The sequence below is a fragment of the Megalops cyprinoides genome, chromosome 19, assembly GCF_013368585.1.
Source record: "Megalops cyprinoides isolate fMegCyp1 chromosome 19, fMegCyp1.pri, whole genome shotgun sequence".
Classification (NCBI taxonomy): Eukaryota; Metazoa; Chordata; class Actinopteri; order Elopiformes; family Megalopidae; genus Megalops; species Megalops cyprinoides.
Window position 1 is genome coordinate 7,913,261 of NC_050601.1, and position 20,251 is coordinate 7,933,511.

Consider the following 20,251-nt stretch of genomic DNA (forward strand, 5'->3'; position numbering starts at 1 on the left):
CCGCCTCAGTACACACTCACTGCCCCATGCTAGTCACTGTCGTCACCCAGTCACAGATCAGACACGGCAGTGGCAGGCAGCAAGGCTTTCTCAGGTAAACCTTACGCTGCACACGTGACTGGCTACCTGTTTGTTAAGAAGTGTGCTTTTTTAATAAGCTAGTACAGACAGCTTTTTTTGCTATTGCTGTACAACTTTTCTCACATCTGTAGCTATGGAAAGACAATCTGTCTTTTCTTCCGTGTAATAAGAAAATGTAATTATTGTGTATTGAAGGGTCTGCTCTAGCATAGTTTATCTTGTGTGGCCACTATCTTGACCTGTGTTTTGAGAAGGGAACTGTGACTGAATCTGCAGCTGTTCCTCTCTTTCTCTTCAGATAGAAGTGAAGTTAATTGCACTGGAAGTTCTGTTGTGCTAAATGCATGTAATGTAATGTTAATGAATTGATTGGTGGAGGAGCTTAGCTGTGAGTGCATTGGTGTCCAGATTGGATTAGATGCATATTAGTTGTTAGTAAGCTGTTGAGACTGGGAGGCACGTGGCATACCTGCAGTGGACTAGAAGGTGATGGTGCACACAGATTACAGCTCTTTACCTGAGCAAAGCTGCGTGCGCTGAGTCGCCCTCAGATACCCAGCCTCCTTAAGTCGGCCCCACTGAATTCTGCACACGTGTTGCAGGCAGTCACTGTTCCCTCTGAAGGAGGAGTAAGATGTTACCGAGACAACAGTGATGTCATCTACTCCCACATCGTGTCATCGGTGCCACTGCTCTTGTACACACATAAAAAAAGGGCCTTCACTTAGTTTCCATGCAACCGCAGGTATTTTGTGTTGTAACCGGGAAACTGAGACAGGCAGGCTGTGTGGGAGGAGGTACGTGAGGGTGGGCAGGCTTCTGATTGGTCGAGTGTGTAGCTTGATAAGCTGTTGGGAAGCGACACCCTGAAAATGATGAGTGACCACGGGACGTCCTTTGGACTGGGCTCTGTCATGTTGTGGCCGGTGGTGTATTGATCCCTGCTGTGTAGAATTTGACAGATGACTTCACCCTGCAGACCAGAATAATGAAGTGTTGCACAGCAACAGGAAGCTCGATTAGGTCTACGGCCTCGCTTGAATGTGTTTGTTTTGTCAGCTCTGTTATAGACAATATGGGTCGAAGCACAGCTGGACTTTTGTCATGGAAAACGTCCTGGGACAGAGCCTTTTGATAAATATAACGGGACTAAATTTAGCAAACAAAGATGCATTCCCTTTACGCCCTGTAAAATCCAAAAGCAGCATGAAGCATGGCCATAAAGTGTTGGTTTATGAAATTTCAAGTGAAGAATTGTCCATGAGGGCTTTAGACCTAGGGGGACCCGGGGTAAAGCCCCTCTTCCACTCGAGTTCATGCTTTACAAAGGAATGGTTCCCATTTATTTCAGGGCCCCTGACACATGGTTGCCCTTAATCCAATAAGCAGGGGAGGAAGCGGTCTCTATCGGTTTAACCACAAGCTTATAATCAGCCCCTGTGGCCTGCAGTGACTTAACCAGTGTGCTGGGGTGCATCTTGCCTTCCGCATGGAGTTTTCTCAGGCCAGGGGGTTTGGGCTCTGGCCTGACCGTATGGTTCATGCTTGTGTTTAAAGTCACACTGCATGTCGTGCTCTTGCAGGGTTTCCCGTCTGATTGGTCAGCCTCTTTTCTGCCATGTCATCAAGTCCTCGCACGCTCTCAGCTTCCGGTTTCAATACTGACTGAGCTGACCGCATTTTCCACAGCTCTGGTTCAATATACACACGCCTGTGTTTACAGTGTTGAGAACACTACCTTTCATTATTTGCACAGATTGTTCCCAGAAAGTGGCCGCCAAGAGGTTCAAACTGCGAGCAGTAAGAAATGACTTTACTGATTCCAGCCTCGACTGCATGTCTCCAGGCCCACAAACTCATAATGAGCCTCATCTCATTGGCAGACGCTGATCAGATGGTGATAACTGTTATCATTTTCTAATGAGATTCAGGTCTATGCTTCTGGCTCTCTTGCCTGCTTTGTGCCTTTACGGTAAGGCCACATCAACAAGGGTGGTCGGTATTAGCTAGAGTATTGACCATAGCCAGGGTCTCACGTTGCATTGAATGTGAACAGTGTTGTATTGAGGTGTGAAGCGATTAATAAATAAGTTTTATAACCACATATATGTCAAGCCTTTGTTTCAACATAATGGGGAGTTCAACTTGTACTTGTCTAGTCTGGAGGTAGTCATACTTGAAAGAATATTGAAAATGTGCCTCATACTGATTAGTAAATCAGAAAGTGCCCTGAAGAATGAGAATTGTCTTTCCAGGGCAGTGTTTGTCAAAATGTGTATAGCAAATAAACTGCAAAATGACAAATGCTGAAAATGTGTGGCTCATATTACTAAATACATTTTGCGTATCTGTTTTGTGCAATTTATGTAAAAATTCACATGCTTTATGGAAGTAGCGGTAATTGAAATGTAAATCGATTATGTCCAGGTAATACCGTTGGATTGTACATTTGAACATGCATTGTGTTTTCGTAACAGTACGTGCGCTTCCGGCAGAGAGAGCAGGCCCCATGCAGGGTAGCCCGCATGCAGGGCCTGAGGAGAGCAGGGCGGGTGACGGGTCTGTGTGTGTGTCTTCCTCAGCCACGTCCCCGAACGCTTCGTCGGAGCTGGAGCAGGCCCGGCCGCAGACGAGCGGGGAGGAGGAGCTCCAGCTGCAGCTGGCCCTGGCCATGAGCCGAGAGGCCGCCGAGCAGGTACAGCCAACGCCGGCCCGCTTGCTTTATTACCGTCATTACAATACAGCCAACGCCAGACCGCTCGTTTATTACACTGTTATTACAGTACAGTCAGCGATACTGCCACCCCCCTTCTCAGGGTGAGCTTGTATGCCCTGCTGAGGGTGTACAGAGACGGCCCCATGTGCCGAAGAGCAGTGTGCATTTCACTCTGCTGCGCGCAGATCTGCCCCACTGACCGCTATATCGATCCGCACCATCAACAGCAAACTGTTGCTCCGGCAGAAGGCTGTTTTAAAATTGGATCTAAAATGCAAACTGTCACCTACCTCCAACATACTCCTGCCCTTTTCCGTGATTACAGATTACACAGAACCACCATCTTTTCAAAGTGGAACCAGATTAACTGGTTATAGTGTTTCCAAAACCTCAGCTTGTTTAGTTTGGGTAGAAATCAACCATTCAGCACTTGAGATATATTTTATTGAGACTTGAAACAATAACTTACTGACAAAGCAGGCCAGGTAAATGGAGCAATATTAAAAGTATCATGGGCTGGCAATGGTTGTCAGCTCCTTTGTAAGCATGCTGGTTACTTTAGAATGATGAAATGGAGGGTGTTCTTTGAGAGGGAGTTCATTGAGAGGGAGTGTGCTGACACATCTGGTAAGGATTTTCCCGGTGAGAATGAGAGGCCAGAGCCCTGTGTTTAGGGCCGGGAGAAGGGCTCTGGCTAATGAAGGGGCTCTCTGCGGAGCGCTCGTCCTCTGGGCACCTCTCTGACTGGCTCCTTTCACTGCGCACAGACAGTCGCTGTTTAGAGAGAGCCATGTCGTCTGTGACCGGGTCAGCGCCCACCACCCCATTCATCTCTTTAATCCCTCTCACTTCCTGGTACCTCTGCAGATCAGCTGCCTTCCTTTTCTGTCTCCTCCGCTCCCCCTCTTAGAGAACTTTGCTTTCCAAAAAACAGACATTCGGTCCGTTCCTTTATCTGTGCCACAGTAACATGACCCATCTCCGCAGGCTCTTTTTCCTTTTGGGAACTTTCTCTCAGCTCTCAAGAGTTTGGTTTCACCCTTAAACTGATTGACAACAACTCCATCTCAAGATATTGTACCGTATGGTAACATCAACAGTGCTGAATTAGCAATGTATAAAACCGGTGTTTCTTAATTCTCAATCAGTTCAATTCAGACAGTTAAAATGAATCTATTGATTGAAGGGCGTATCTGAAGTTGACATGAATAGGCGGAGACCAGTTTTGGGTGTGAGTCACGGTTACACCCAATCATTCCCATACCAACGCACAGCGGCACCTTGCACTGAACGCATCAAATATTCATGTTGTCAGAGGCTCAATAAATAATCAGAGGAAATGTGTCATTCACTTAAGGCAGGGGAGGCTGTAAGTAATCTGTTAATGCAAGATCAGTTCAAAGCATTCACAGCAGGAGATAAACAGTGCATCTGTCTGGAGAAAAGTCAAGTACCGAAACATTTTGGTTTTAAGGGAAAAAAGCTGAAAGCAAGACTACAGTTGGATTTTCGAAATGATGATGATCTGAATGAGGCAGATGAAGGCATTAAACCCAATGAAAGCAAGCGGTTGATTACTTTTATCGCTGTTACAGGAACCATTACGTGACTTTGTCCCCGATGCATTCAAATTTGACTTAACATTGGTAGCACTCAACATAACAAGTAATTAAGAATGATATTACTGTTGCTGGGCAGTATGGGGGTGGAACTGTCAAAATGAACAGCATCTCACTATATCTGGTGTGTGTGTGTGCGTGTATGTATGTGTGCCTGCACGTGTGTGTGTGCGTGTGTTTGTGTGTGCGTGGCCTCTTTCAGGAGGAGAGGATGCGGCGTGGGGATGACCTGAGGCTGCAGATGGCCCTGGAGGAGAGCCGTAAAGACTCCAGCACAGGGAAAGTGGCCAAGAAGAAGAAAGAGGTGAGCTCTGTGCTTGGGGATCACCCCACTGCGGGCGCGCTTTCAGCTGGAAGGGTTCCCCATGCTCGGCTCTGCTTCCATTCACAGTGTAACTCTCAGCCGCTCTTTATTCATTTTTAAGGCGTTCGCTTTGACAGTCGGGCTTGTAACCTGAAGACTGTAGGTTCGGTTCTCAGGTGAGGCACTGCTGTTTCATCCTGAAGCAAGACACTTTAACTTAATGGTTTCAGTTGTATATTCAGCAGTGCAAGTAGATAATATTTTAAAAGTATGAGCTAAGCAAGTTTTTCTGGAGAACTGCTTTTATGGAGCTGTGGACGCTTCTCCTGTACAAATTGTAGCCATGTTTGTTTTTTTCCTTGGCCTTGTTTCTGCATTGGTGCACATGATTGGAACGCTCATGAAAATCTCTAATGGGACATTTCAGGTCACTTAAAAGTAAACCATCTTTCTGCATACCATTCATCAGTACAGTTGTTTTTTGCCTGAATGACTCCGTTTCATTGGTCTGAGACTTCAGAAAATTGTTTGTTTTTGATGTTGTGTACATTACTTGAATATAAAAAAGTTTCTTAATAATATAAATATGAAGATGATTACAGGAGCCATTTTAATTTCTAGATTATCCCTGGCTGTAAAATTAGTATTCTACTGACAGTGTAGAAGTTTTAGTAAGCTTTGCTTTGAGAAATGAATTGTCAGGGAGCAATTGTGTAGAATGAAACTGTGGCATTAATCCTGGATGACTGTTCCCTAGCCTGCCCAGACATCTCTGATGGATTTAATGGACGCGGTTCCCGAAGGCCCCGCGGATCAGGTTTCAGACCCCTGGGGAACAGGAGCAGCGGCTGCCGCCTCAGACCCCTGGCAATCATTTGGTAATCCTTCATTTACCTTCTGTCCCATCATGGTCTGCTGTGTTAGGGCTCTTCAGGTAGACACCTGCACGGGCTGTTTTTTTCTTTCAGCATTTGCTTCTGCCTGATCAATGTTTGATTGCCTCTTCCTTTTAAACCCTGTCTCACTCCGTGACAGGTATTGTGCTCAGCTAAACTCCGTGTTAGAACTCCAGTATGAGAACTCGTGTAGTTTACCACTTGTTTTCTTTCTAGAGTCAGGTTTTATATATCTAGTTTTTAAGTCAAAGAGTTCGTATCTTTTTGTAGTAGGGTGCCTAACTCTACTTTAGCAGTGCTGTTTTTAATCCCACCATTTTGTAGGTCTAATTTTTAACTAATTGTATTAATATGTTGTTTGAGAAGTAGTACTTTAGAGGGTGCGGTTACTCATGTAACGCCTGATAGATTTTGGTTTTCGGGGGCCAGAACTGTACGCCTACCTCTAATGATTTAAACTGTCATTTTGAGTTTCGGAATTTATTTTTAGACTTTTGCTGAGTTAGAGTTTCAATTTTTGCACTAGGTTTTTTTCCCCCTGTATCTGTGAACAAACCGACACTCTCAAAGAAACTTACAGCAGTACATGTGCCATTGTACGTGTCCTTTCTATGAATTCTGTTTGATATGGTATTTCCTTAACTTTACACTGGCTGATGCCCTTCTTGTCATGTCTTGAATCTATGTGATTCTGGCAATCTGCGAAAGTTTTTTCCCTTCAAAGTCAGATGGACCATTTGGCCTTAAGAGCTGCCACAAAGAACATAATCTGACATAATTTCAAAGGAAAGGAAAGCAAAGCCCATGTTCTCTTTTGCTGAGTTGCTGTAGAGAGCTAGGCCTTGAAGACATAGAATGTCATGTTGGAGAGGTGTGGGGGTTTTGGATTTCTTGGATAGAGGCATTAAAGAAGGCGTACCAGCTATTTCTGATTCAAGGAATAGTGTTCCGGTTTGTTATTCTGAGTGCCACTTCAATACCCCTACTCAAATGTACAGCTGGAACCAGGCTAGCATGACTTATTAGCAACCCAACACCAGTTATATTAGTGGTCTGAGCTGAGCGTTATATATACTGAGTCATCAGTATATATAACGATGAAGGAAAACCACCAAAAACCTAAGGTAAGAGCCAGTCGGGTTCCAGCTCTACCATGGAATACAGGTACAAAACAGAATTAGATCATCCACCTTCCAATAGGCAGTATCAACCTGTGTGTTTATATAGAAATTCTCCTTCTATGTGCATACACATGTGTGGCAGGCCTGTGCTGTGCAGGAAGTCCTTTTTAGTGTAATTGTTAAGTTCTCTGTGTTGATGAAGATCATTTCCCCATGGCTGATAGGGCCTTGTGGGGCCTCTCAGGCAAGACCGCCCTCCTGGCTGGCTTGCCGGCTCCGGCCTCTCTCAGCAGCTTCTAAGAAATGTGGCCCAACCGGCAGTGGCGCATTCCTGTGTAAACCAAACAAAGAGACACAGTATCCAGGCCCCTGCAGGTGGAGAGTCAAGAAAGCTCCAGAAGTTTCCTTTTATACGCTTCTTCAAACAGTCTAATGTTCTCATAACATTAGTCCTCACTGCCAAGCAGAAGTAGTCCTAATGCAATGCAAAAACATAGTTTTGTCAGTGTATTTTACAGAAAATGCTCAATTGAGAACATAAGTCTTGAATGGAGGTCCCTGTTTTGCTTTTAACTGTCAGGCCCTCACATGTGGGATTTAGCAGTTTTTAGTGTGCAGTGATTTTGTCAGTCTAAGGCCAGTGTTCCTGGATGAATATCTGCACCACAGTTAGTGGTGCTGTGGTTGACATTCTGAAGTGGTGAAAGTTGTTATTTTAGTGTTTTTTGGGCTGCTAGTGATATGTCACAATTTTATAACACTTCCTCTACTCCAAATGGATTCCCATGCATGTCACATGAAACAACATCATATAGGATGGTGTATATAGGGTAGGGGGTCTGATTCCCCACTCAGGCCTGTCAGGAGTGAGCGAGTAATTTACATCTGACACTCGAGCTCAGGTAGGTCAGGTATTATTTTAGGTTATTAATGTGTTAACATGAACTTATGAATGAAGATATACATAATATAGCAGACACAACCAGTTACATTGTTGTATCACCTTCATAGTGTACCTTTGGTGATGCATGTCATTTTGGAGAGGGAAAAAATTGAAAAGTTGAGCATTATTGTTGCCAATTGTGGTTTTTAACCAGATCAGTAAACATGTCATTTTTGTTCTAGTTGATGTTAGCTATTAGCTAGCTCAGTCAACACAAGGATTTACACAAAGCGAAGGGCATAATGGACTTCAGTTCACCTGAAAGATGTAGTATTTTTCCTCTTAATTTGCTGGGTTGTTGTGTTTTATGTTTTCCTGTTAATTTGGATTTTGTGGTTGTGTTCTGGAGCAGATGACTCGTTTTCTCAGTTATGTTTTGCATGGCTCAAATTAGCTGGTGAGCTGGAAAGTAGATTTTATGGGTACAATGGTTCCACTGTGATTAGCTAGCAAATGTGTTTATACTGGTTGCGGTGTTTTCAGGGACTCATGACAGTGCATTTTGACAAGAAAGGCCTGTGTAGGTACATTTTAAGTGATTTTGTATAGTTGGGCAACTAAAGAATGCTGTTTGGGCTTGGTCTTGGTGGGGCTCTGTTTTCTCTAAGCAGCTTTTATTTCCGGGAATCAGAAGGCTATTGTTCCTCTAGTAATTGGCATTATTGTTGTTGGCATCGTAATAATGCATTCAGACCAGCTCAGGTGATTCAGCAGAATGTGAAAATAGGCAAAAGTAAATCTCTAGGAACGGTCACTTTTCATGCATTCACTGCACTAAAAATGTTAATGTGTCTGTTCGACTTACCTTTTGTGTTTTAGGAGCAGCCTCAAAGCCAGCTGCACCTGTTGATCCTTGGGGCCCACCGCCAGCTTCTGTTTCAGCCACTCCCATGAAGAGCGCTGACCCCTGGGGGTCCTCCACAGCACCAGCAGCCTCCGACCCCTGGGTGTCAGGGTCTGCCGCTCGCCCCCAGGCCTCTGGCACAGGTGGGAACTATACAGGAGGCCAGACTTGCTGTAACATCCTTTAACAAGTAGAGTGGCTGTGTCCCAACTCGCACAGTAGCATTTTTGTAGTACTTGGACGTTGTACTGCAATCGCAGAAAAAGAATCATGGATTGGCTGGACATCCAGGAAGTGTTTCACGGTTCTGGTCCCAGAATTCATAGCAAAATCAAAAGTATGGGGAAGATGGTAGAGTTCAAAATCAGAAAAAATGGCAAACTGTTTTAATAGTTGTGTGTAGTCAGTATACAAACAGCTGGATTGTGAACAGCTGACCTTATCGTGTATCATATTTGTTTTCAATTACGCTAACATAGATCATTTGATGTACTGTCACACGTTAACATGCCAGTTGTAGTGTTTATTATACTGGAAGAAACCATAACTATCTAGCTAGACTTTGCTGTGGCTAAGGTCAAAAGCTGTGAAATCAGATTTCTGACAGGGAAGCGCATTCATAATTCTAAAAGATTTAGTTTAGAGTATGTACTACACACAGCTAGCACATTAGTATGCAGTACACTAGTGTGAGATTTGGGACACAGTCAATTTTAAATCCTGTAAATAAATACACATTCTGGGAACAGAAAAATGCAAAGAACACAGCTAGTAACCTAAACTGCTAAAGTATAGTTTGTCACACAGCTGTTCATGTATTCCTCATGCCAGGCTCTAGGTTTTCTGGTAAAGATAAAATAGTAACACAGACTTCATTTCAATATCTGTAGCCAGGCTTGCTGTCAAGTTCAGTTATTGCCATATCCACACTTGAGGATGTACAAAATAGTCACAATATATAGGATCAAACGCTACGCTAAAATTACAGTAATTGCAGTAACTTTGCAAGTTTCATTGACAGTGCTTTGCAACAACTGGGTGTGAAAGATAAGCACTTTTTATGAATCAAATGGAAGAATGTTTTTCTGTTTTCTTATTTCCTTTCAGGTGAATTTGATCTGTTCAGCACACTAAATGGTACTTCTAAGGAGGACTTCTCTGACTTTGACAGCATTCGTTCCTCATCAGTTAAGACAGGTAGAAAAAAACAAGAATTGGTGTCTCTTCAACCATTATTTAGCCAGAACCTCATTAATTCCTTAATCACAGTGGGTCCAGGTTTATCTCCCCTGAACAGTGTTGAATTTGGATGCCTAATAACAAACAAAATCATAGCAATGGTAGTTGGAGTTCCCACCTGGACTGTTGTTACTTGTGTGGGTTGTGAATCAGTGGTTGTTCATCACATATGATCGTTAGGGCAAGGAGCAGCATGCCTGTATTTCATGAATCAGACCATATGAGAGACGTATGGTTTCCAATTTGCAGGAGAGGCCAGAGGAATCTCCACCCTGCCCTCACGGCCCAACGCGTCAGCTAGCCCTGACCTGTTTGACTTGCAGCCGAGTGTCCCACTTAGAAAAACGCCCGAGTCCTTCCTGGGCCCCAACGCTGCGCTGGTCAACCTGGACTCCCTCGTGACCAAGCCACCACAGCCCACCCCCGTCTCCAACCCCTTCCTTGCAGCAGGTATGTTCCACTTGACCTGACCAGAGGGGGTCATTACACAACTACCCTACCGAACACAGGCTGATGGCTGTAAAAATAACTGATTAAATCCCAAGCACACACAGGTTTTCTCAGAACTTTCTCAGCACATTTTGAGTAACATTCACACCGTGGTGAATTTTCACAAGAAAACAAGGTCACCTTATATCTGCTTGTGACTGATGTATTTATGAATGATTATGTATTTAATGACCAGTGTCATGTAACAGTGAGATGATGAAAAAAAATGCTGTCACTGTATTGATAGACTCCACCATAAAACAAAGACTGTGCTTTACAGTGTAACCTGTCCTCCCTGCAGGAGCTGCCCCTCCCACAGCTCAGGTTAACCCCTTCCAGGTGAACCAGCCTCAGCCTCCCACCCTCAACCAGATGCGGGTGAGCCCCATGATGGGCATGAGCGCCCAGGGCTTCGGCGGCCTGCCCCAGATGAGCGCGGACCCCATGCCGCTCTCCTCCATGCCTCCCCCGGGTCCCATGACCATGATGCCCATGACAGGCATGGCGGCCCTGGCCCCCATGGGCCACATGATGCCCGGCGTGGGCATGGGCATCCCGGGCTCCATGTCCATGCCCCAGCCGCTCATGAGCACAGGGCTGCCCTCGTCGGGCACGGCCGCGCAGGCCGGCAGCACAACCAACCCCTTCCTGTTGTGAAGGACACTCCCTGGCTCTCTGCGCCCGTCCCCATCGCAGATGAGCACCACCTACATCAGACAATAAAACTCTTTCTGTGTTTTCAGACAGGTGTGCTATTTTATTAAGACTTTTTGGAGTAGCAACAGTGTTTACAGTTTTTTTTTTTTTTAAAGGCAGAACATATTGTCTGCCCAGTGGGAGGTAGGTACCCTACAGAAATTGGTATTTTTCTCACAAATTTCCCAAATGAAACCTCTTGTTTCATTAATGTGTTGTGAGTGTGATATCCTATCACCCTTGAAGTCCACAGTAGCTCTCCAAAAGCCAGCATATTGTTCAAAGGGGTGTAACAAGTAAAAAAAAAAAAGCCTTTTGATTGCTTTAATCTTATCAAAGGGTTGACAGTTTAGGAATTCTGCTCCATTTTTGTCTTTAGTCTATTAAAGCAATGTATTCACTGAAGCTAACCTTTTTTAATCAAATTAACCTGAAAGTTCTATGTCAGTGCATATACACTGTGTGTATTTACAGGATGCATTAGTAGACACACAGTCTAGAGAACTCAAATCGGTTTACATTTAATGTTTTTGATGTTCTAAGCAGGGATTTTGCACAAGCTTTAGTTTCTTTGACTGTTGGTTCACCATTAGTCCTTAGGTAAAGAGATACAAGGATCAACTGTGGCATCAGTACGGAGCATAACAAATGATAAAAGTGTGTGCTGTTACTGCTTAGGACGCAGAGGAGGAGTCTGCACTTCTTGTCTGACTGGTTCCAATCCTGACACTTTGGGGATGAACTTTTACCGTTGGAGTTTCAGTACTTTTTAAGCGTGACAAGGAACCGGTTCACACGTGTAATGGTGGCTTTTAATTTTTACAAAAGCTGCCATTTTTTACTGCATACAATCTGGAGGAATTATTAATTGGGATGAATGGTAATTTAAATTCTATTCTGTCGTACAGCTCACTTTTCATCATTTTTCTTGTGACTTTTCTTAAGTTTAATATGAATCTAATTTCTAATTAATACTTCAGTTTAGTATTCAACTGCCTAGCTCTTTTTGAGTCATGCTGTTATGATGAAATATCCAACAATCTCATCTGTTTTTTTTTTTTTTTTCCCCAGTAGATCCTGTTTATTTATGTGTGTAGAAAATATGAATTGTCATAGAAGGAACAAAGGGAATTGGGAATTGTTTTCTTAAGGGCAGGTCCTGACCCGTCTTGCTGTAATAATCACCTACAATATCCTTTATCTGAGCTGTTTCGTTTTCCCATACATGGTCATCACCTCTACAGGTTTATAAGCGTGTTAGTGCATGTACATATCTACACTGCGTGTTTGTGTGTATGCACATATATACGTACAAAAACGTATGTGTAGCAAATACATGTGCATATAAGTTAACTGTAATGTAATGAACTGTTTATCTTCAGATATGTGAAAGTATGCTCATGCTACTTAGCATTTGTCTGCCCTTCTAAGGTACAGATACATAATAATATGTTCACTTGTTGATATGAGTAATTGGGAGGCTTTTTTCTGTAAGATTTCATTAAACGAATGGTGTTGGTGGGGGGGATACCTGTTAAGATGCGGTTAAGACTCAGGACATTTTAGCTCCTGAAAAAAATACTCTCAAAAATGTTCTGTTTTTCTCAAGATGTTCTGAAAAGATTTAACAGTGGAGCAGTTGTTTTAAAGCCTGCCAAGGCCCTGGGTCTTTTAAACTAAATGATCTGCATAGTGTCATTTGACTATGCATTTTAGCTCCAAGCATGTATACAGTAATGTGCCAGTTAAACATGGGTATAAGACTCATCCATTGTTTTGGAAAACCTCAGTAAGCTTGAAGGTACCTATGGCAGTCCAGGTATCCACTTTCTCTGGGGTTCACTGTTGAATAGTTCTTCTAGGAAACGGATCTCAAGCTTCAGTTGCATATAGGTTAAATAATTAAAGGTGGACTACTGATCATTGTCAAAGAACAGCATTAGGGTGTCCTCACACGGGATCAGATCCATTTTCTTTTCTACTCCATTACGCATGGGGAGATTTAGGCTAGAATAGATCTTATAGGAAGAAAGTGTGGGGTCACAGGTCAGGGTAAAAGCAGTTAATACTGTGCATCACCCTCTGCTTTGACGAGTTAGCAGATTGATTCTAAAGACAAAATATGCAAGAAAACCAAACTTGGGAAGTGTTGGAAATCAGTATGTTAATTAGATTGCCCCATTCTAAAATTTCAAATTCTGAAAATGCACCTACTCGTCCTGCGTATCTTTCACAAACACCACTCGATAACATCAGTTTCACATGATCATTACTGGTTGCAAAGTAGAACCACTTCTCAAGCACAATAAACTTGCAGGGTCTCAATCACAGAATTTAGTTACCAAAGTCCCAACGGTTTATACAAAAAGAGGTGCTGTAGTGTTTCCCGTTAATATTATGTATTTTTTTTAAAGAATAACTTAGGCCCCATTGTTTTCAACTATTGGAAAATCACTGCCATGTTAGTTTTATTTTTTGTGTCAGCTAGTGCCCTCTGCTGGATCCGCTATGGTAGCACAGTCCTTGTACAGCTTCGTTACAAATCTTAGGTGTACTCTGATTGTAAGCAGCTTAACCAGCATACCTGTAAAGACACGTTCGCAGAGGGGGAAGACAGCTTTAAGATATGTTTTGTGTACTTTAACATAGTAGATGTTGGTTTGAGCAGGTTCTAATCCTGTAAAAAGGCTAATCCCTGCAGAAAACAATAACATAAATATGCAAAAGTGGGAATTATATGGCTAAAAAGGAAAAAAAATGTGTTCAAAGGAAAAAATGTTGTGCTAACATTGTTTTGCAATGTTTCCTTTAACTACAGACAATATCTAGCTCAATTTGTCACGACTGTCTCGTTTCCCCGTACCTGTTCATGTATTTTCCATGTTTCCTGTTACTGTGTACTCATCCTGCATTTATTGTGGAGGACTAACTTTGTGTACATGCATAAACAAGTTTGTTTTTTATGTTACTGTGTCTGTATATTTACCAAACTGTTTCATATTACTGGGAGCAGGCTGCTTTTTTATGGATACGTGCTCAACTTGTTGGCATTATAACTGTATAATATAATTTATCATTTGTACTATTGTAACATATTGTTCTGTATCTTATTTCTGTGTAATGGTTTTTGTAGGAAGGTCACATGGGAAATGTGATGTTTTAACGGCATCTAAATGGCAGCGAGTGATAAAGGACCTGTAGCTGCAATGGTAAAAAATAAATTGTATCACTTAAGGTTTTGCTTGTAGAGTGATGTGTTAATGATACTTCATAACATTGTGACTTGGTAACAAGAAGTATCAAATATTCTATGTATGTTGTACTAGGCAGAATTTTAGAGTGAATTTTGGTACAGTCACCTTACAGTCAAGATTCCTGTAAGATGCCATCAGTTAGATCTTCACCTACTTGGGCAGTTGTGAAACAGATGAACAAGTATAATTATAAATGAATACAATATATAATACTATAAAGTGGGTTTATTGTGATACCAAATCTAAACATTGTATACATTTGGAGTGACATTTCTGTAGAAATGAACCACACTGACAGTTGGACCCATGCTGCTTACGTGATGCCCCAGCTTGCTTTCAGTAATCGTAACTTTTATGTCATGAATACTTCTGGAGGCATTACAAAGCCTTTTTCCATAAACACTGGCAAAGCAGGGTGGTTTGTCACTGGGAGCATTGGCGGTGGCGTGACGCTAGGGTCATAAGTAGGCGGGGCGTGTGGCAGTCAGACTCGTGGCCTGCTGTGACTCCGTCCACGCAGTGTCGTAGCCCAGCTTCCCCATGTCCTTGGTCACAATGTCGAAGGAGAGTGTGACAGAGCCTCGAGAGCGCACCCTAGTGACTGAGACAGGGACAAACCCGTCAACGTTTAACTTCCTGTGACTGCAGCAGCCTGGTTCCTGCTTGACTGTGACATTGGTGGTGCTGTATATATCAAAACAGTGTCAGGATCAGCAGCTGGTGCCAGTGATGTCATTGAAGATGGGGGTAATCAAAGGTCAGGTTTATGAGATCAGCACTTTGCATTCAATTCTTAAATTACATTGTTATGAAATAAGTTCAGTATGATACTGGGGATGTTTCTGAGGGTGGATTTAGCTTGAATCAACAAGCAGTTCTAGATCTGGCTTATCAAACTTCTGACATGGTATGGCATTGGCAAATCTAATGCTTATCCTGGAGATTATTTAAACTGGTCTTCCATTAAACAATTCCCACTGGATTGTGCATGTTACATGGTAATTGTAAGACAAGCTGCTGAATTTTCAATTTAAACAAAGATGCCCTGATGTTGCCCTTTTGCACAGGAATTTGAAATTTGGTGGAAGGTTATGTGGTTTGATCTCTGTTATTTTAACCTAGTCTAAAGGCTGATGGGGAAACTGGTGAATGAGCACCAACCATAATATGCACCTACCTTCCCTTCCTTCTCCCTGGGCAGCAACCTTGAGGTCTGTGAACTCTGGACACCTTCCCATCAGCCAACTGGAGACGAGAGGGTATACGAGACCCAAGCGGCTGCATTTACATTTGTGTGCAAACTAAATCAGAATGAAAATACAGGCCACACTGACTCATACATCTTAGAGATTAGTGCCTAGGCAATCAAAAAATGCCTCAATGTAAAACTGATAGCTGAGGAATATTTCAGGGTCTTTTAAACTAAAAATTAGTAATGTTTTTGGACATACAGGTGTCCTTAATATCTTCTGCTTATGCCTTTTACTTGCATAGACTTGTAAAGAAAATACATTTGTGTGATCTTCCTTTAAACATTCTGGGCAACATTCTGTTGATATCACAACAGTACAAAAATCCCTTCATGTCTATTAGCAACATGGTCATTTCAAAACCATGACTATTTAAAACCAGAAATAGATGAAGATTGTGACATGTCTGGAGGAAAAAAAGAAACAGAAGACCAGGAAAAATGTATTTTAGAATTATTTCATTTACCAGGAAGCTTGGAAATTTTGCCTTTTCAGATGCTTTGAGCTTAACTGTTACCTTGTGAATTGCTGCAGTCTTGAAGTCGATTCAGGAGCAAACATTGGAATGGCTCTCTTATGTCTGAAAACAGAAGGTATTGTCCATTTGTAATTTTGATGGCATTTTTACAATTATGCTAAACTTTGGAGGTACGGTTGTATGTATATTTCATTAGACTGGTTTGTGTCTGGAAAATGTGTGTTTGACCATTTGGAAATGGCAGAGAAAAGATACCTAGCCACGTCTAGCCCTGCTTGATTGATATCCTTTAGTTCACAGCTATACAGCAGTGCAGGCTAGAGAGAGTGAAACAGGGGATAGCACTCACCTACCAGGGGTGAAAGGAATGTGAACTGCCCCGTACCCTCGCACCACGTCATTTCCAAAGGCGGTGGGACCGTAAACACTGACCACTATTTGAGGCCCTGCAGAAAGTCCCGTTCATAAGCCATGCAGAGAGGTGACAAATGATGTGAAGCAAGTCTGCTATGTATACTGTGACGAATCCTGCTGAGGGAAGTGAGTATCCTGAGTCACACCATTATGAAGATTGTGTATACTAAATAATGCGGTGTTGGTGCATTGACCCAACAATATCCCCTTTTCATTTGTTTAGCAGATGCTCTTACCCAGAGTGACTTACATCACCCGAAATTTTTACATTACCCATTTCTACAGCTGGATACTGAGGCACTTCATTGTATCCTTGGGCAAGATACTTCACCCAGCTGTGTCCCACTTGGGGATCAAATGGTCAGCATTTGGATTATAAACCCTCTGCCCACTGTACCACCCTGTTGCCCATTTGAATACATGAATGTAGGACTTGGTTGTTATGATGTGTCACCACTGTATTGTGTAAATGTAAGTGTTTTGATGTTTTGAAGCACAGCTGTCAGATGGTTAACAGGTGTGCTGCAGGTGAGATGTAACGGCGGAAGGGGGCCCTCACAGCCATAGGGGTTGGTGCTCTTGAAGATGATATCCACAGGGAAGTTCCACACCTGGTTGTGCTGGGTATCTCTTCCCCTGGAGGCAATCTGTGAGATCCCCTCCTCCAGACCCTGCAGTGAGGGAAGGCATGAGGACTATTCTCCAGGCCTCATTGAAACAACAGATATGAGCAATAATGAAACATTACATGACATTTTAGCAGTCTGATCTGTCTTTAACTCATAAAGATGAGAGAGCATAATTCCCTATCAAATTTAGTTAATGCATTGCCTTTGTACCCGTTGGCTTTCAGTGTACTTCTTGTAGTGTTACAATGTAAGGTACTGGGATCCAGGCCATACATTTCATGGCCAAAAAAAAAAACACAGGAAAACACGAGGCACAACTTTACAAAAATGCTTGCAAGCAACACTGTCGTAAAGATTGCACGTCCTAGACAGTGTCTGAAGCTGTGCAGCGTATCAGTGGCATTATATTCAAACTATGTTTTATTTCACACAAGAGAATGGGAAGAGAAGGCCGCGGCGAACTGACTCACAGGTGCATGAGCGAAGTTCCTATATAACCAGTACTCACCGACGTGGGTAACCAGTCCCGTCCGTAAACATAACAATACTTGCAATACAGGTCGTCATATTCTGGAAACTAAAGACAAGAAAAATCACCGGATGAATCAAAAACATTTAAACAGCTCACGTTAGATTAACACATTTCTCCATGAAATGGAAAAACATTTTGAGATTCGTCAATGCCTTTAAACCATTACTCACTGCATCTTTATTCAGTTTTAACAGTCTGAAACACGTGCTGACAATGTCATTTGGATGCTGAAACGCCTAAGATTAGTAAAATACACTGCCTGCTGGGTAGATGCCAAAGGATCCCAGAACGTGTAATAATTATAGTTAGTTAGCTAGCGTTAGTATTTTTCCACAGTTTCACTTTATCAGATACAGTTGGAAGGCGCTCACAGGATTTACACATGGTTATATTTATTGCAAAAAGATTAATTTTATTTGTTGTAGTTACACCTACACGTCCAACGTAGGACTTTTGCCATAAGGTTCCCTGTGTTCTGCACTATCACCTTTTCCTCCGCCATGATAAAAACAACATCCCTCCTGTGTTTTTCCCAATAAATTCGTTACGAGACGTTCGGAATTGGTCAAGGTGCATTAACCGTGTCTGTTATCCGAAAAAAAAAAAACGCCATAAATTAATAATTTGTCTTCCAAAACTGGCCAACATCTGCTCAATGCCTCTGTGCAAAATAAACAAGTTTTTAAGATTACACCGCTAATACCTTATCTGTTTAAGCATACACGTGGTAACTGTTGTTGGCTAGCAAACTCAAACGACTTGAGCTCAGGTAATCGCAAGCTAACTACTTACACATGCTTCTTCGATTTGACCATTAATCATAAGAAGAAATACGGACGGGTTTTTCGTGTCTGCCATTTCAACGTAAATGAAATGCCTTTTATGACAGCTAAACCACCTGCAGGTTTATGTAGGCTGCTAAATTAGTTTAAATTAGATGTCTTTATCTGAGAATATATGACTAACGTTATACTTCTTCAAACAAGAAAACTGTTGCTTTCTGTCCGTTGCCAAGGTTTCTTCTTGATCCTATGGAGGCCTTGTGGACGCAAATGAGCAAAACGCATTTATGCTGTAAAGCGCTTGGAAATTTATTCCACCAGATGGCAGTATTTGCCAACATTACGGTAACTTTGGACTCATTTCCTTTCATGTGAAAACGATGAACAGTAGATAGTGATTCAATTCTAAAATGCTTAACGATAATTGAATACGTTATCTGCATGTGGGAAGAATATTTGAAATGTGTTTCGCGCCGCGTCCTTCCCATTTAACGTTGGAGTGATTAACCTACTGCAGTGTGACCACGCACCCATATTTCTGTTAAGCATACATTATTCATTTAACAAATGAATTTGTATGCAGGCTTTAGCGATTGTATCCTTCCGATTTTTTCCAGATATAACGTTAACATTTTCGTGTTCTACAAGGGACTACTTTCAACATTTAAAAAAACCAGATAAGGTTACATAGGTCTAACTACAGTGCTATTCAACCAGGGAGGGTCGTGCTCTCGTACTCTCAGAACTGAGAAGGACGATAAAATGGTTCAATCAGGACAATGATTCGTTGACAAAGGTGGCTCGCTGCAGCACTCCAGGATCAGGGTTTGAGTAACTCCAGAAGACACTGCCATCCATGCATCCGACGTTTGTTGCAATCAGTACCTGAATGGGTGATTGATATTCTTTCATGGCTTTTTACAATGGATTTGTGATTATGGCTTTTGCAAGACTTGGCAGGGGCAAGAGGCAGCCACAGCCAATGTGTATAGATGATCAGAAATGGATATGTACAGCTAAGATATTTAACTGTCCAGGTTAAGCACCTTCCTTAAGGGTGAAACCACAGTGTCCCGCCTAGGATCTGAATTTGCCAACTTCTGATTTCAAACACCCTTCTTCCACTATCCAGCTGTGGAATATACAGGTGTAAAGCACCATGCATATAGTATTAGTTTCCTCTCAGGTGGTTGTGAATAGTTGGTGAATTTGAAATGATAGCTAACATTTCTGTGGGCGCTAACATGCGCTGTTTTCATTAATGTTGGATAAAACAATGAAGATTAGTGTTTTTGCTAAGCAGTATTGTTTTATCACACAAAAGCCCCCTGAATGCACAGATTTTTATGATAAGATGCTGATCTTTCATGCTGTTTGTGCACCTTAGTGAGCCAGCAAGGTAGTGCTAGACTTGTTCTAATCATCTTCATTTATTTGACATCTGGCACTGTCTTCCTCTTTTCACATGAATTGTGTTTCTGGATTTATTGCCAGCTTATCGTGGAGTTGGGTGTGGAGCAGAGTGTGGAGAGTGGACTGAGACGGCAAGCTCCCCTACAGCCTGGACGGTGGTGGTAAGAGCTGAAAAGATGTGGGAAATGTATGCACATGGCCCAATATAATCTCAATTTAAATCTTTAACTCTAACATAGGGGACAGGGTGCTATTACAGGAATACTACAGCTGCCTTAGTTCGTCTTTGAAATTTTACAATGCATTGCAAAACCAGTGTTCATCTATCTTAACATGTGTCTGATAGAATAGACCTTGAAATTGATCTTAACTTTACTGGAAAAGATAGAATAGACCTTGAAATTGATCTTAACTTTTCTGGAAAACCTTTATCACTGAAAGTGAGATCCAGAAAAACTGACCCGTGATTCGAATGACCATGGATGTGTCCTACCAAATTTTTTTTTTTTCCTTTGTGTCCTCATAAAATACGCCTCAGTTTAATGTAAAGA

At 42.3% G+C, this 20,251-nt stretch overlaps 2 protein-coding genes across 2 annotated transcripts in view; one reads left to right on the forward strand and one right to left on the reverse strand.

The window, feature by feature from the left end:
- Positions 1-13,341, forward strand: part of epn2 (epsin 2) — a 28,898-nt gene extending 15,557 nt beyond the window's left edge. The window contains exons 3-9 of the mRNA XM_036552719.1: positions 2,664-2,776; positions 4,619-4,720; positions 5,478-5,598; positions 8,500-8,667; positions 9,632-9,721; positions 10,013-10,213; positions 10,554-13,341. Of these exons, the coding sequence (XP_036408612.1) occupies positions 2,664-2,776; positions 4,619-4,720; positions 5,478-5,598; positions 8,500-8,667; positions 9,632-9,721; positions 10,013-10,213; positions 10,554-10,909 (1,151 nt within the window). The 3' untranslated portion in view covers positions 10,910-13,341. The remainder of the gene's footprint in view (positions 1-2,663; positions 2,777-4,618; positions 4,721-5,477; positions 5,599-8,499; positions 8,668-9,631; positions 9,722-10,012; positions 10,214-10,553) is intronic.
- A 1,319-nt stretch (positions 13,342-14,660) lies between these two features.
- Positions 14,661-18,363, reverse strand: b9d1 (B9 protein domain 1). Its single transcript, XM_036552827.1, has 7 exons — positions 18,298-18,363; positions 17,482-17,550; positions 16,904-17,015; positions 16,280-16,376; positions 15,970-16,032; positions 15,380-15,447; positions 14,661-14,803 (listed from the first exon to the last, which is right to left on the reverse strand). Exons 1-7 carry the CDS (start codon positions 18,361-18,363, stop codon positions 14,661-14,663), a joined length of 618 nt encoding a protein of 205 aa, XP_036408720.1.
- Between the last annotated feature and the right edge of the window lie 1,888 nt (positions 18,364-20,251).